The 13,292-nt window shown below is 29.4% G+C and overlaps 1 protein-coding gene across 1 annotated transcript; it reads left to right on the top strand.

Moving 5' to 3' along the window:
- The first annotated feature begins 3,827 nt into the window (after positions 1 to 3,827).
- Positions 3,828 to 7,185, top strand: YUC6 (Flavin-binding monooxygenase family protein). Its single transcript, XM_022039232.2, has 4 exons — positions 3,828 to 5,070; positions 5,974 to 6,222; positions 6,366 to 6,488; positions 6,601 to 7,185. Exons 1-4 carry the CDS (start codon positions 4,372 to 4,374, stop codon positions 6,793 to 6,795), a joined length of 1,266 nt encoding a protein of 421 aa, XP_021894924.2. The 5' UTR covers positions 3,828 to 4,371; the 3' UTR covers positions 6,796 to 7,185.
- Positions 7,186 to 13,292: the final 6,107 nt, after the last annotated feature.

Raw genomic sequence — 13,292 nt, 5'->3', positions numbered from 1 at the left:
TATAAATATATATATATGTTACAAGACGTTTGCGGTGAGGAAGAGTTTTAATTAATTTTTCAAGTTTGATTGATTTATTTATTTTGAAAATTGGTTTCTCTGAAGCAAAATCTGCTTTCTATCACAAAATCTCCTTTTGGCACTGCATGCTTCCCCATTAACACTTAGTTCATCATTGTACTTGTTTGTCTTGGGCCTCTTTTCTACTATTTTTCAAGTTTCAACAGTGTAATTTGTCTTCCATATCCATTTTTTCTGTTCCAAAAAATCTTCCATGCTCCAAACTTTCAAATGAAGTAATCCTCATTGCTATTATTTTGGTTTTTGTTTGTTTGTTTCTTTCTTTTTTCTAGTTCCATTTTGTAGAAAATTAAACTAATATGTTTAAATATTGTGTTTAATAGTAAACACTAGAATTTTATGTAAGTAATGTTAAGGTAAGATAATACACTTAGTTTGTTCTCCTTTATCAAATTCTATAAATATTTCCTAAATTTAAGTAAAAGTAATTTCTTACTAGTTCTTATTTTCTTCCATGATCATGTCCTCTCCCCTTTCTCTAAACTTCAAACACATAAAATAAGAACCTATAATGACTTCAATGACATTATTAAGAATAAAGATTACTTTATACCCAGAAACCTACTGAGCTAGCCTCCAACCCATTTTCAGCCATTTGTTCCTTTCTAATCCTAAAAGATTCGTAAGGAAAAAGTACTCCATTCTCCACTCAAAACTACCAATTTACCTATTTTGAATAATAAATGACTTGTTAAAGGTAAAATATAAATATAATAGTAATTTTTTAAAAAATTAAAATGGAAAATGGAGATATTCAACATTCACCATCACTATCTCAAAATGCAAGAACATTAACCTAGACATGAAAATGATAATCTTTTACAAGTTTTTAACTTGGCATATCACTTGTTAAAAACCCTTATAATACTATGAAAGAGATGTCACTAAAAGCTTATAACTTATCAATGCTAATAAAGATGAGAGTACAAGACACAACGACAAAATGTAAACCTCCAAAAAAGAAAAAAAGCCAAACTCTCTAATTAAGACTAGGATCAATGCTAAAAAAAGAATCAACATTATGATTGTAGAAGAATAGTTCTATCCCATCTACACCAAATTCTTAGAACATACACTCTCCCTCATATCACCCAAGAACATATCTTTTCTAATGAGGATAAACTAAATTAATTTTTCTTAACCATAAATAGTTGAGTACTTATTTATAAGATTCAATACGTATTTAAAGAAGTCAAAGGGTTCATCATCATTATCGTAATAAGAGGATGAAAATTGTATACATTGAATACTAAATTTTTCGTATTAAAATGCTGTTCACCTACAAGTCCGTTGTAGGATGTCCTCCCCTTAATTCTCTTAAGGATTGAACTAATATCCTCCCTTAATTTGATGATGAAGTTCTCCATTAAAGTAGGGTTGACCAAGTTAGAAGAAGATTAAGAATAAATAGATAATCTCACCTTATTATCACAAAATAAGAAAGAATGTTATAAAGTTTGCTCTGATATCGAAAACCCTCTCCTTGAAAGTCCACTAACCAAAGTAACTTTCAAAGTTACCCATATCAATAAAAAAATATACTCAAGCTAAAAAAGAGATAATCTCGAATATTTTAATCTTAAAAAAAAATGATATAAGCTTCAAAGTAGGTTTATAACTCATATATAAGCTTTATACTTTCTCCATAATATGAAAAAATTTTAACATTTAAGATAAACTGTACATAAAATTTTAAAAAATAAGTTTAAAAATCAAGAGACATAAATTAAAATCAACAAGTTAGACATAAAAATCTAGAACATTTATATCATTCTAAAAAAGGATGTGAATCTAAGAACAAGTAGGAAGCAAGGTAAAACTTGAAGAAAACTATTTAACTTTTAATAGTAGATTTAAATAAAGCGGACAACATACACCATATAATAGTATTGCATGACATGATATGGCATGTGCCATGCTTTGTGGTGACATGTTTTCTACTTTTCTTTTTTTTTTTTCTCTCATCATGTTAACTGAGATAAATAAATTGGAATTTATAGCACATGAATTAGTCATACTTTTGTAGTTTTATTTATTTATTTATTTTACTTATTTATCATGATACTTTGTCTTTTTTCTTTTCTCTATTTTTTTCCCTCCCAAGAAAATTTGTGAAATAAGGTTGAAGAAGGGGTGTCAAAGGCACTGAGTTTTAAATATATTTAATTTTGTTTTTTTTTTAAAGGATCCGATTTGATTATGGATAATAAATTATATTAATTGATACAATGCATGGTTACAACTATGCTTAAAATTGAGTTATTCAAATTAGAAAATCTCATTCTTAAATGGGCTAATCATGTTATTAATGACTAATATTTTGTTAGCTATTAGAAAAAAATTTATACATTTTGACGTATACATTAATCAAAACATAATTAATTAATGATACACACGAGAATATAACTCGATTCGAATTCACAAATTTCATAAAATAAATAAAGGTAATTACCATTAAGATAATGAATGATTAGTTATGAGTACTATATATTTTTTAAAAACTCAATACTAATATATATTACATATATTATGTATGCCTAAGGAAACCCATGAACTCTTATTTATTTAGATCTTAAATCTTATGTGATAATTAAATTGAACAGTGCAAATCATCAGTGTTGACTGTTTTAATTTCACAGCATAGAAATTCCAATCAATAATTATGAGATTGAATTGAAGATTGCAATTTGGAAGCACTCCACCTATATATGCAACTTGCAATTCATGAGCAAATCTGGAAAATCAAATCTTGGATCTGGGTATATATATACAATCTCATACATATGTTTTTGAGTGCGGTTTGGTAGGTCGAACCTTGTACATTATTAATTTTGTTGTTTTCCTTTACAAATATATATATATATTCTCTATAAGTTTAATTTTCATAATACAAATGGAGACAAATTATCTTATGTACAAAATAAAAAATATTTAATTCACCATTCAATCGCCCGATAATGCATAATTAAACTATTAATCTTTTTTAGTAAGAAAGCTCGTCCTAGTTAATATAAATCGTAAATCATCATCGGATTTGATCTAAGCGGCCGATCTAGATATTTTATTTTTTATTTTTTATTTTTTAAGATTGAATTACGTTACTAATTTTTTGAAATTTTTTGTTCAAAATGCACACTGAATTGGCTAGATAAAAATGTAAATAATTATTTTTTGCATCTAGATCTAATATAATTAAATATATTTGAAATGATATATCTGCTTAAAACGAATAGTCTCATAAGGAAATTTTGGTGGTGATAATTAGATTCCCAATTACACTTTCTTCAGTAGGTCTAATTTATAAACAAACCTAAGGAGTTTGGTAGATTGACTTTCAAATGTCTTTATGAATTTAATTTATTACAATAAAATTTCGAATATTGATTATGAATTTGATTCATATTCCAATTTCATATAATAAAAATATTTAAAAAAATTATGACTAATAATGGAGAAATTAAGCATTACAGTACGTATATGTGGAAGACACTTGGTTACAACTTACACAGTTGAGAATCGGCCCAAGTTGGTCCGGTCCAATACACAGTGTTCTTCTCCCCATTATCCAATGAATGCTCTTCTACACTGATTACTGAATTTAAGTGGACTAAAAGGATGACGTTGGTTGATGCATACACATATACTCACACACACACACACATATATATATATATGTAAGTGAATATAAATTTTTTATTTGGTAAATTGGGCATGTTAAGTATAGTCGGGTACTTATAAGTTGCATGAGTTTGGGTGGAGGTGAGCAAGCCGAGGCTGATTACGAACACAAGTGAAAATATATATATATATATATAAACACATATCGCCATCCTTCTCTTCCCCTCTCTCTTTCGACTTTCAATGCTGATTTAGCCCCTTACTCTCTGCTCCTCCTCCAGTTTATATATATACATATTTTACATATATATATATATTACTTGCACACAAAAAAAAAACTACCGAGTCGCACAACTGGATAAGACCTCTCTTTAATCCGTCCCAATATTTAAGTACATTCAATCATCTCTCACTCTCTACATAACACAACAATTTACCACTAATTATCTTCTTCAAAAATATTAATACACAAGGTTTTAGCTAAATGTCTTCTTCTTCTTCTTCTTCTTCTTCGTTGTCTTCTTCTTCTTCTTTCTCTGATCTCTCTTAAACCCATCAACCAGAAAACCCTCTATACCTTACCAGGTATATATATCCCATTACCCACATACATAATATATATACACACACTGGGTACAAGTTTACCATATATTTATATAAGCAGTGTGTTGGATGGATTGCTTAAGAGAAATACAAGGGAAGGAAGCTCATGATCCGATGAGTACGAGTTGTAATTGTAATAACAAGTCGGTGCGACGCGTGTGGGTACCGGGTCCGGTTATAGTCGGGGCGGGTCCGTCCGGTCTAGCAGTAGCGGCGTGTCTGAAGGAGCGAGGGGTGCCGTGTGAAATCCTCGAGAGATCCAACTGCATAGCTTCGTTATGGCAGCTAAAAACCTACGACCGTCTCCGTCTACATCTCCCAAAACAGTTTTGTGAACTGCCGTTAATGGGTTTTCCCGCCGATTTCCCAACTTACCCGACGAAGCAGCAGTTCATCGATTACCTCGAAGCTTACGCTCGCCGGTTCGACGTCCGTCCACGGTTCAATGAAACTGTGGCTGGGGCGGAGTATGATGGAACGGTGGGGTTCTGGCGCGTGAGGAGTGTGGGAGGAAAAGGGGGGGAGATGACGGAATTTGTTTGCCGGTGGCTGGTTGTGGCGACCGGCGAGAATGCAGAGGCGGTGAAGCCGAAGATTGAAGGAATGGAGGAATTCGGAGGGGATATCCGGCATACCAGTTCGTATAAAAGCGGAGATGTTTTTAGAGGGAAAAGGGTTTTGGTAGTTGGGTGCGGGAATTCTGGGATGGAGGTCTGTTTGGATCTCTGCAATCATAGTGCCACTCCTTGGCTTGTCGTCAGAGATTCTGTGAGTGCTTTTTTTATTCTTTGCCAAACACGATGCTAATACCTGTCTTTCTTCTGCCCTAAAATTTCTACTCCAGATTTTTTCTTTTTTCTTTTTGTAGTAAAGAATAGGAGAACTGTATATACATATATATATATTATTCATACATGATGAAATTTTCTAGAAAATTTGTTTTAAGGTATAGAAGTTGGATTAAACAAGAAGACACCTATCTAGGTAGAAAGTTTGCTTTTTGATTCTTAGGTTTTGGTATACAGGATTTTCTTTTTTCTTTTTTCTTTTTCAAATACAGCAATTATGATGAATTAAGGGTACCCATCTGTTTTCCTATAATTTTTGTTGCCATTCTCAAAAAGTTATAAGAATTGAAAAACAACCCAATTTCAGAAAAAAAAAAAAAAAAAAAAAAAAAAAAGTCTTGTCTTTTTAAAAAAATTGGTCGTGTAGGAAATGGAAAGAGGAAAAAGGGTAGGGTTCCCAGTAGTCAATTATTTATAAAGTTGATATATATATATATATGTACACATATAAAGTAAGAAATTGCAAATGTTGGTATATTAGTGAGTTCAAGTTCCAAAACGTTTAATCCCTTGGAAAAGATGAGAGTAGATACAAATACAGGAAGGAGGTATAGAAAAAAGGAAAATTATATATGTATGAGGTTATAAATATGAGTTTCTTGGGATTCCCAAACGAAAGCATGCGCAATATTTAGCTTGATGATTAAATGGTGTAGTGTATATAATGGAGAAATGGCCTGGATTCAACCCATCAATTATCTCCTCCCCTTACCTTTTTTTCCCTCAACTTTTTGCTTTTTTTTTTTTAAAAAAAAAAATTCAAATTTATATATTTTTGCTGTAAAATATAAAATGTTTTGAAAAAATGTATCTGAAACTGAAGGTGCACGTACTACCACGAGAGATGCTGGGAAGATCAACATTCGGCTTGTCCATGTGGCTACTCAAATGGCTTCCCATGGGCATTGTGGACTCCTTGTTGCTCATTCTCTCCCGCCTCATGCTCGGCGACACCTCCCGCTTCGGCTTACACCGGCCCGCCACGGGTCCTCTCCACCTCAAGAATTTGTCTGGGAAAACTCCCGTCTTAGATGTCGGCACCCTTGCCAAGATCAAATCTGGACACATCAAGGTATGTATACATACATATATACATGTATCTCACTCCTCCTGTTTTTATGTGTACGTATAGATATATGATTATAAGTGGGTGTACTCCTCCTGTTTTTATGTGTATGTATAGATATATGATTATAAGTGGGTGTATGTGTATAGGTATGTCCAGGGATCAAGAGACTAAAACGACGTGCAGTGGAGTTTGTTAATGGCAAGATCGAGAATTTTGATGCCATCATTCTTGCAACTGGTTACAAAAGCAATGTGCCCTCTTGGTTAAAGGTACCTTTTTTTCTTTTGAATTTCTCTAATATATATATGTATGTATATGTATATGTATATGTAAAGAAAAAAAGAAAGTAATAAGGAATTAAATAAATATAATTGGTGGTAGGAAAGGGAGATGTTCTCGGAGAAAGATGGGTTGCCGAGAAAGCCATTTCCCAACGGGTGGAAAGGTGAGAACGGATTGTATGCGGTAGGGTTCACCAAACGTGGACTTCTGGGTGCTTCAATGGATGCCAAGAGAATAGCTGAAGATATTGAACGTTCTTGGAAACTTAGTATAGCCTTTGGATCTCAATCATGATTTTTTTCTTTTACCCTTTACCTAATTCATTGGAGAATTTTGATCCTACTCCTCCAATTTTTTTTTTTTTCTTTTTTATTTGTTCGATTTAACGGTAAAAAGGTATACTCCGATAAAATTTTTCCGATATTAAGTACCTGGTACATTCGGAATTTTACTTTCGGAATGTTACCAGCGAGAATCAAACCGAACCTACATAATCGAATTAGAGAGTATACTTCATTACAGACAGACTAACTCTTTTTTCTCTGTACATTTTAATTGTATATTACCAATTTTTTTTCTATTTAATTACCCTTCATTTTTGCACGCTAGACTGGAGAATTTTGTTGTGTGTACAACCTGATTATATATAATTCTGAGTGGGGGATTTTGGGAGATTAACACTAATTTTTCTCTGCTACTGCAAATTTTCTTTTAGGGTTTTCTTTCTTCCTCTTCCTTGCTTATTTTCAAGGAGACAGAAAAAAGAAATGAATATATATATGTATGTAAATGTATGACGGCTTCCTTACTATTTCTTATATCTGTTTGGTGTTTTTAGTTATTCCTTTTGGTTAATATATCAAACATAATGTGTGTGTGTATGTATAGATAGATCAATATAACCTTTTTGTGTCTCAATGCAATTTCGCTGTCAAAATGATTTCATTCCCAAATAGAAAACTTGGACCACTTGTCATAATAAATTAAATTAAAATCTGCATTTAAAATTTTGCAGAGAAAATTGTTCGTTGCCATATATTGACAATCTACATTAATTTTAATTTACTCACTTCTTCTATTTAAATTTAATTTACGGTTATTAAACTCAATAGTTTATAAATTCTGAGTTTTATTATACATTTTATGTGTTCTTATTAATAAATTATATTATTATTAGTGTGTGTATATTACCTAATTTATATATATATATATTTATAAATATACATTAATTATTAATAATTAATATCATTAATCACTATTTTTAAGTTTGTAATAATAAAAAAAAAAAAAAAAGATTTCAAAAAATCAAAGTGGGATCCCATTAATTAATTCATTTGGGATTAACATATATTATGTATGTATATGGGGGGGGGGGGGGGGGTTTACTCTTATTAATGTGTAAGTATAATCACATTTCCATTACAAGAAAAGCAAAATAAAGATCACGAGGGTTCCAATTCTGGTTGGAAAATGCATATTGCTCCATTCTAGAGTAATCATTGATTGCTCCATAGTGATTGAATCCTTGTCATGCTCTATTAAGAAAAAGTCATATATCTATATATATATATATATATATATATAAATGTACGCACAGCTATTTTAATGGCGCATGCAATTTGGACAAAGAATCCTTTCAGCAAAACCAGTTGACCTTGATCTTAATTCCCTTTTTAAGGTCTAAGCGGTGAGTGGGTAACTTGAACATGAAGTAGTCAAGCAGAAGCAAAATTCCTCACTCTCTTCTATACTCCCATTAAATATATACATATATATATATATATCCTGTCAAACCAGAAAATGATAAGAACAATTATTACATGTTTAATAAGAACATTTAAGTTGACAATCCCATAAATATATATCATAAAATTATTAAAATTTGTATGATTTCTCCATTAATTTGTACTAATTACACCAACTTATTTTTAAAAAATTGAAATTTAATTAAAAGAAATGAAAAAAGCCCAACATTATTGGATATTTTTGGAAAACTAATCATTTCAGGGTGAAGAATAATATGAATCAACCAAATTCAAATTCCAAATCAATTATCACTCAAGTGTCAACCTTATAGAAGAAACATTATACGACAAATGATTGAAGCAGGATTTTGGTCCAACTGAGATTTCAGACATGCACTACAAAATTTAGTGGCTTTTCACATGCACAATTCACATGGTATGTAGGCCTTATTATTAATTTCTCTCCCACTCTCATCTACTTTTACTAACAAACAAAATATGTATATCTCTCACCCATTTACCCTAACTAATGATTATATATTAAACAAAGGGATTATGCTAACTTACTTACAAAATAATGACTTTATAGACTTTAAAAGTTTTTTTTTTTTTTTTTAATTTATTTCTCTATTATAGTTCTTAACGAGATAAATTATCAAAATAGTTTCAAAACTTTAGTCAATCTTACACTCAAAACATAAATGTATTTCTTGATAGAAACTAGTTTTTAAATTCACTGTATTATTTCAATAACTGACATCATTCAATTGGATGAAAAAAAAAATAGAACCGACTTCGTGTTTATCTAGAAATAAGGAAAAAGGTAAATTTATGGCTTAAGGTTTGTGGCAAAGAAGAATTAATTAATCGTAATGCTATTAAGCACCAGGAATTGCTCAATTGCCGGTACCTAATTAGGTTGTACATAATGCTACTTAGTTATTTAAAAATTATATGGCTACCAAGCATTCTCTTGCTTCCTATGCACTTTACCACATGGTACTTAATACTACTTAGCTAATAGAGACCATATTGAATAGTACCTCGAGACCTCGACATCCTAGGTAGGTATTTAATGTTATTGGGTATCAGGTGCAAACATTACTTCTCAAAGAGAGATATATATGTATATATAATATGTTGTCAATACGAAACAACTCTATTATTTTCTATAAGACTCATGTTTCCAAGTTCAAACTCTCTATAATATGTATTTTAAACATTGATAATTATCTCATATCAACTTGTACAAAAATATTAATCTATTATAATAAAAGGCTATTGACTTCCTCGCTTTATACCGCACCATACTTTTTATTTTCTAGAACTCTAAACTAACTTAAGCATATAATCATCCCCTTGTAAAAAATCTCAAGAGCGACGTTCGTTTATGGTTTCAAGTATAAGTATAATACCGAGTCGACTTCTTATTGCCAAATAACTAACCACTAATTTCAACATCATTAGAATTATTAACCAAAATTTTTACTTTTTTATATTATTTTCAAAGATTCCTTAACATAATAAATAGAGACATACATATTCCTTTGTATTTATTATTTTCTACTATTATGTTAGTAACCACAAATGTCTAGAGAATTTTTATTCACCATCCTAACGTGTTTATTGAAACAAGAAAGATTTTAAAATTTTATCGTTTCTCTATTATTAGCAAGTGGAATTTGTTTTATACATAAAGTGATTGTTGTTCAAATATCTAAGGCAACCCAAGAGGGGGAGAATTAGATTTTTAAAAGTTTTAAGATTTTTAGGCAAAAATAATCACAAATCAAATACACAAGAAATAAAAACACCAAATACATTTAAAAGATAAATAGAGTAAGTAATAAAAGAGTTAAGAGATGGAAAATACATATTTATGGAGGTTTAATCACTCAACTTTCTTACATTCTCTTCACCAAGTTAATCACTTAAGCTATTCACTACTCTCAACAAACTTCTTTAATAGTTAGCTCTCTTTATGGTGTACACATGTTTTTCACAAGGATGAACCACTCAAGAGGATTTCTCATGTCTCTTTTACAAAAGCTAAGATATTTAAAGAAGAGATTTCAAGTTTTCTATCTAAAAGACCAAATATATAGGTCAAAGCTTACTTAGAATTCAAATGTTAGGTGAATAAGAAAAATGAGAACTTTTGCTTAATTTTCAAAATGATTTATCTAAAAAAAAAAGTTATTACAAGATTGTGTAGAGGAAGCTATTTAAAATGTTCAAAAAGAAAAAAAAAAGCATTAGATGCAAATAATGATCATATCTGAATACTAAAAAATACTTTAAAAAAACTTTAAGAGTTATTACAATAGGAGTGATGTAATGAATTGCATCACATCACTTCCTCACATGCATTTAAAAAACACAAACTTTTGTGTGAGAGGAAACCATGAGATGCATTCCTCATATTATATTGCTTGAATACCTCTTAGTGTGATGAGGTAATTTGACAAATTTCATCACATTATATTAACTGCATACCTCTTGGTTTGTTGAAGTTATGTGATGTGTTTTATTACATCATATTAGATGGACACTTCTTAATATTTCAAGGCTATTAGACCCTTTTTGTCATGTTACATTGCATAACCTGGCATCTATCACATGGTCCATAAAACATCTTTTCAAAATTCAATTAAAATTTTCTCCAAATTTTGAAATGTTTGAAAACTATTTTAAAGAACTTTTACATCAACCTATTAAAAAAAACATCTAAAACTTTTTCCAAAGATTTTTTTGATAAATTTAAAGGAATAAAAAATAATTCTTGAGCCAACTTTTTGTATCACATACTTAGAAGAAAAATTTACTTACAAAAATCATTCAACAAATATTAGTATAAATTAAGTATTATCATTAGTCCAAATCAACATAAATATTTCAATAGATGATATTATATATATATATATATATATGACAGACTACCATATTTTATATAATTGTGTTCTTTATGATTTATTTTTCTTCATGTTATAACACTTAATAACTTATATATATTACATAATAACTTATATATATTACATATTAATATAAATGAGACAACTGTTTATAAAACTTTATGTGGTGTCAGAGCATCTTGATCACAAAATATAAGAATCCAAATTTTTCCTCTTTATTAGTTTCTCAATCTATTTCCAGGTCATTTCTCACTGGCCATATTATCCTTCCTTTAGTGTGTCCTACATTAAAAGTTATATAGGTGAAACCCCAAACTTTACTAACTATTTAATATGAAAATAATTATTTCATGTGTTTCATATTCATTGTGTCATAGATATAGTGATGGGACTAGTTTCGATCCATTTATTACTTTCGTTGGTCTAGATATAACTAGGTTGATCTTTTAGTTTTTTCTTGGACCTGATCCCATGCATAGGTCCACATTCTTTAACCTAATGCCATTATATCTATTCAATAAGCATTGCTTGCATGAAATAAATTCTTATGACCAATTCTAGTATACATTTTATTTAATTTAAAATATTGATTTTCTAACATCGCATAAAAATATTTCTCTATTGCTTCTTATTTTGAAAAATAAGAACATTTTCTAATTATCTGGTGTGAATCAAAATGTGAGTTAACTAAAGATAGTTTACTTTTTCAATTCTTAGAAAGCTTCTTATCAATTATGAGATCATAATTTTGTTTTTTTTTTTCCGTAATAATGGCTACCATAATTATTAGTTTGAGTTGGCAACAAAAGATTAGGTTTGTTAAAACTAAAACACTCTTTAGCTTCAATAAGTTTTTTTGTTCAATTGAAGGTGTTTATCAATTAAACCATGACACTTATTATAGATACAAACTAGACTGAAGATAGATAAAATAATATCTCATTTAATAGGTCCACTTTTTCAGTTCACATTGAATTATGGACACCTTTATATTCAAACAAAAAAGAATAAGATGATGGTAGGGCTACTTGTGGTTATTACCTCATTTACCTCTTAGATCCACCCAACAAAATCACATATCCAATAATCATTTATCTCCAAGCAAAGGCATTATCACAAAGGTCATAAATGTAGCAAAAGAGGGCACTCAAACCAAAACTAGAAACAAAATTCTAGTTATTGATCTCCTAAATGTCACCAATAATCATTTTTTAAATAGGAAAATTTTCGGTTCTTCACATATTATTTATTCTCCAGCTTCTTATATATCAACTCTTTTCGAGTACAATCATACTATCTGGAACAACTTTAAGTTAATTTGTTGAAATCATAACTTAAGTTCATATCCACTTGAAAGAGCTTATGTAACTTATGACTTTCATGAACAATTTGAATTTGTGTGAATTCCCAAAATTATAATCAATTCTCATATAACATTTATTGTATTATCAATTTAAAGATGTTTTCATGAAAAGTCTCACATCTATAAAAATTTAGCTTTTAAGTTCTAATTATACATTTTGATAAACTTTAGATTATATAGGATAAAAACCGCTAATAATGCATATGCGATACACTTTCACATTCTATAAGATTATGATGCCCTAGGATTCTTCATGCTTATAAAACTATAGTAGACTAAAACAATTGTCTATAAATGCTTAAAATATTTGTTGTACATGTGAAAATAAATAAAAACTAAATGTAAGCTTTGTTGTGTTTTTGGCCTATTTTTCCAATTAAAAAAAATAAAATGTAATAAAAGTTCTTGTAGTATTTGGAATTGTTCAAATCGGTCATTGTATAATTATTCTATTGAAGTATAACTTATAAATTTAAATTTCTTAAAGTAGGCCTTTACTACTAACTATATATCGAACACTATTAAATATGTGTCTATGTGGCAAATGATATTCTATATGGTCACCAAGTTTAAAAAATTTACTAAGTTGATGAGTCCTCAATGCTAGCCAATAACTTACATGTATATAAACACATAATTTTTACATAAAATTTATTTATTTGTATTTTTATACTAGTTAAATCATACATGAAATATAAATAATAATATAATAAACTAATATATATATATATATAAATACACACATTACACTATTAAAAATACTCGACCACC

The sequence above is a fragment of the Carica papaya genome, chromosome 7 (assembly GCF_054855325.1).
Source record: "Carica papaya isolate Zhongbai chromosome 7, ASM5485532v1, whole genome shotgun sequence".
Lineage (NCBI taxonomy): Eukaryota > Viridiplantae > Streptophyta > Magnoliopsida > Brassicales > Caricaceae > Carica > Carica papaya.
This window is presented reverse-complemented; position numbering and strand designations above follow the sequence as displayed.

What these genes read in the sequence shown, in the direction of transcription:
- YUC6 (XM_022039232.2), top strand. Translation starts at nt 4,372, where the DNA reads ATGGATTGCTTAAGAGAAATACAAGGGAAGGAAGCTCATGATCCGATG. An exon ending in GGCTTGTCGTCAGAGATTCT is followed by an intron (nt 5,071 to 5,973) that starts GTGAGTGCTTTT and finishes CTGAAACTGAAG; the next exon opens with GTGCACGTACTACCACGAGA. An exon ending in ATGTGCCCTCTTGGTTAAAG is followed by an intron (nt 6,489 to 6,600) that starts GTACCTTTTTTT and finishes AATTGGTGGTAG; the next exon opens with GAAAGGGAGATGTTCTCGGA.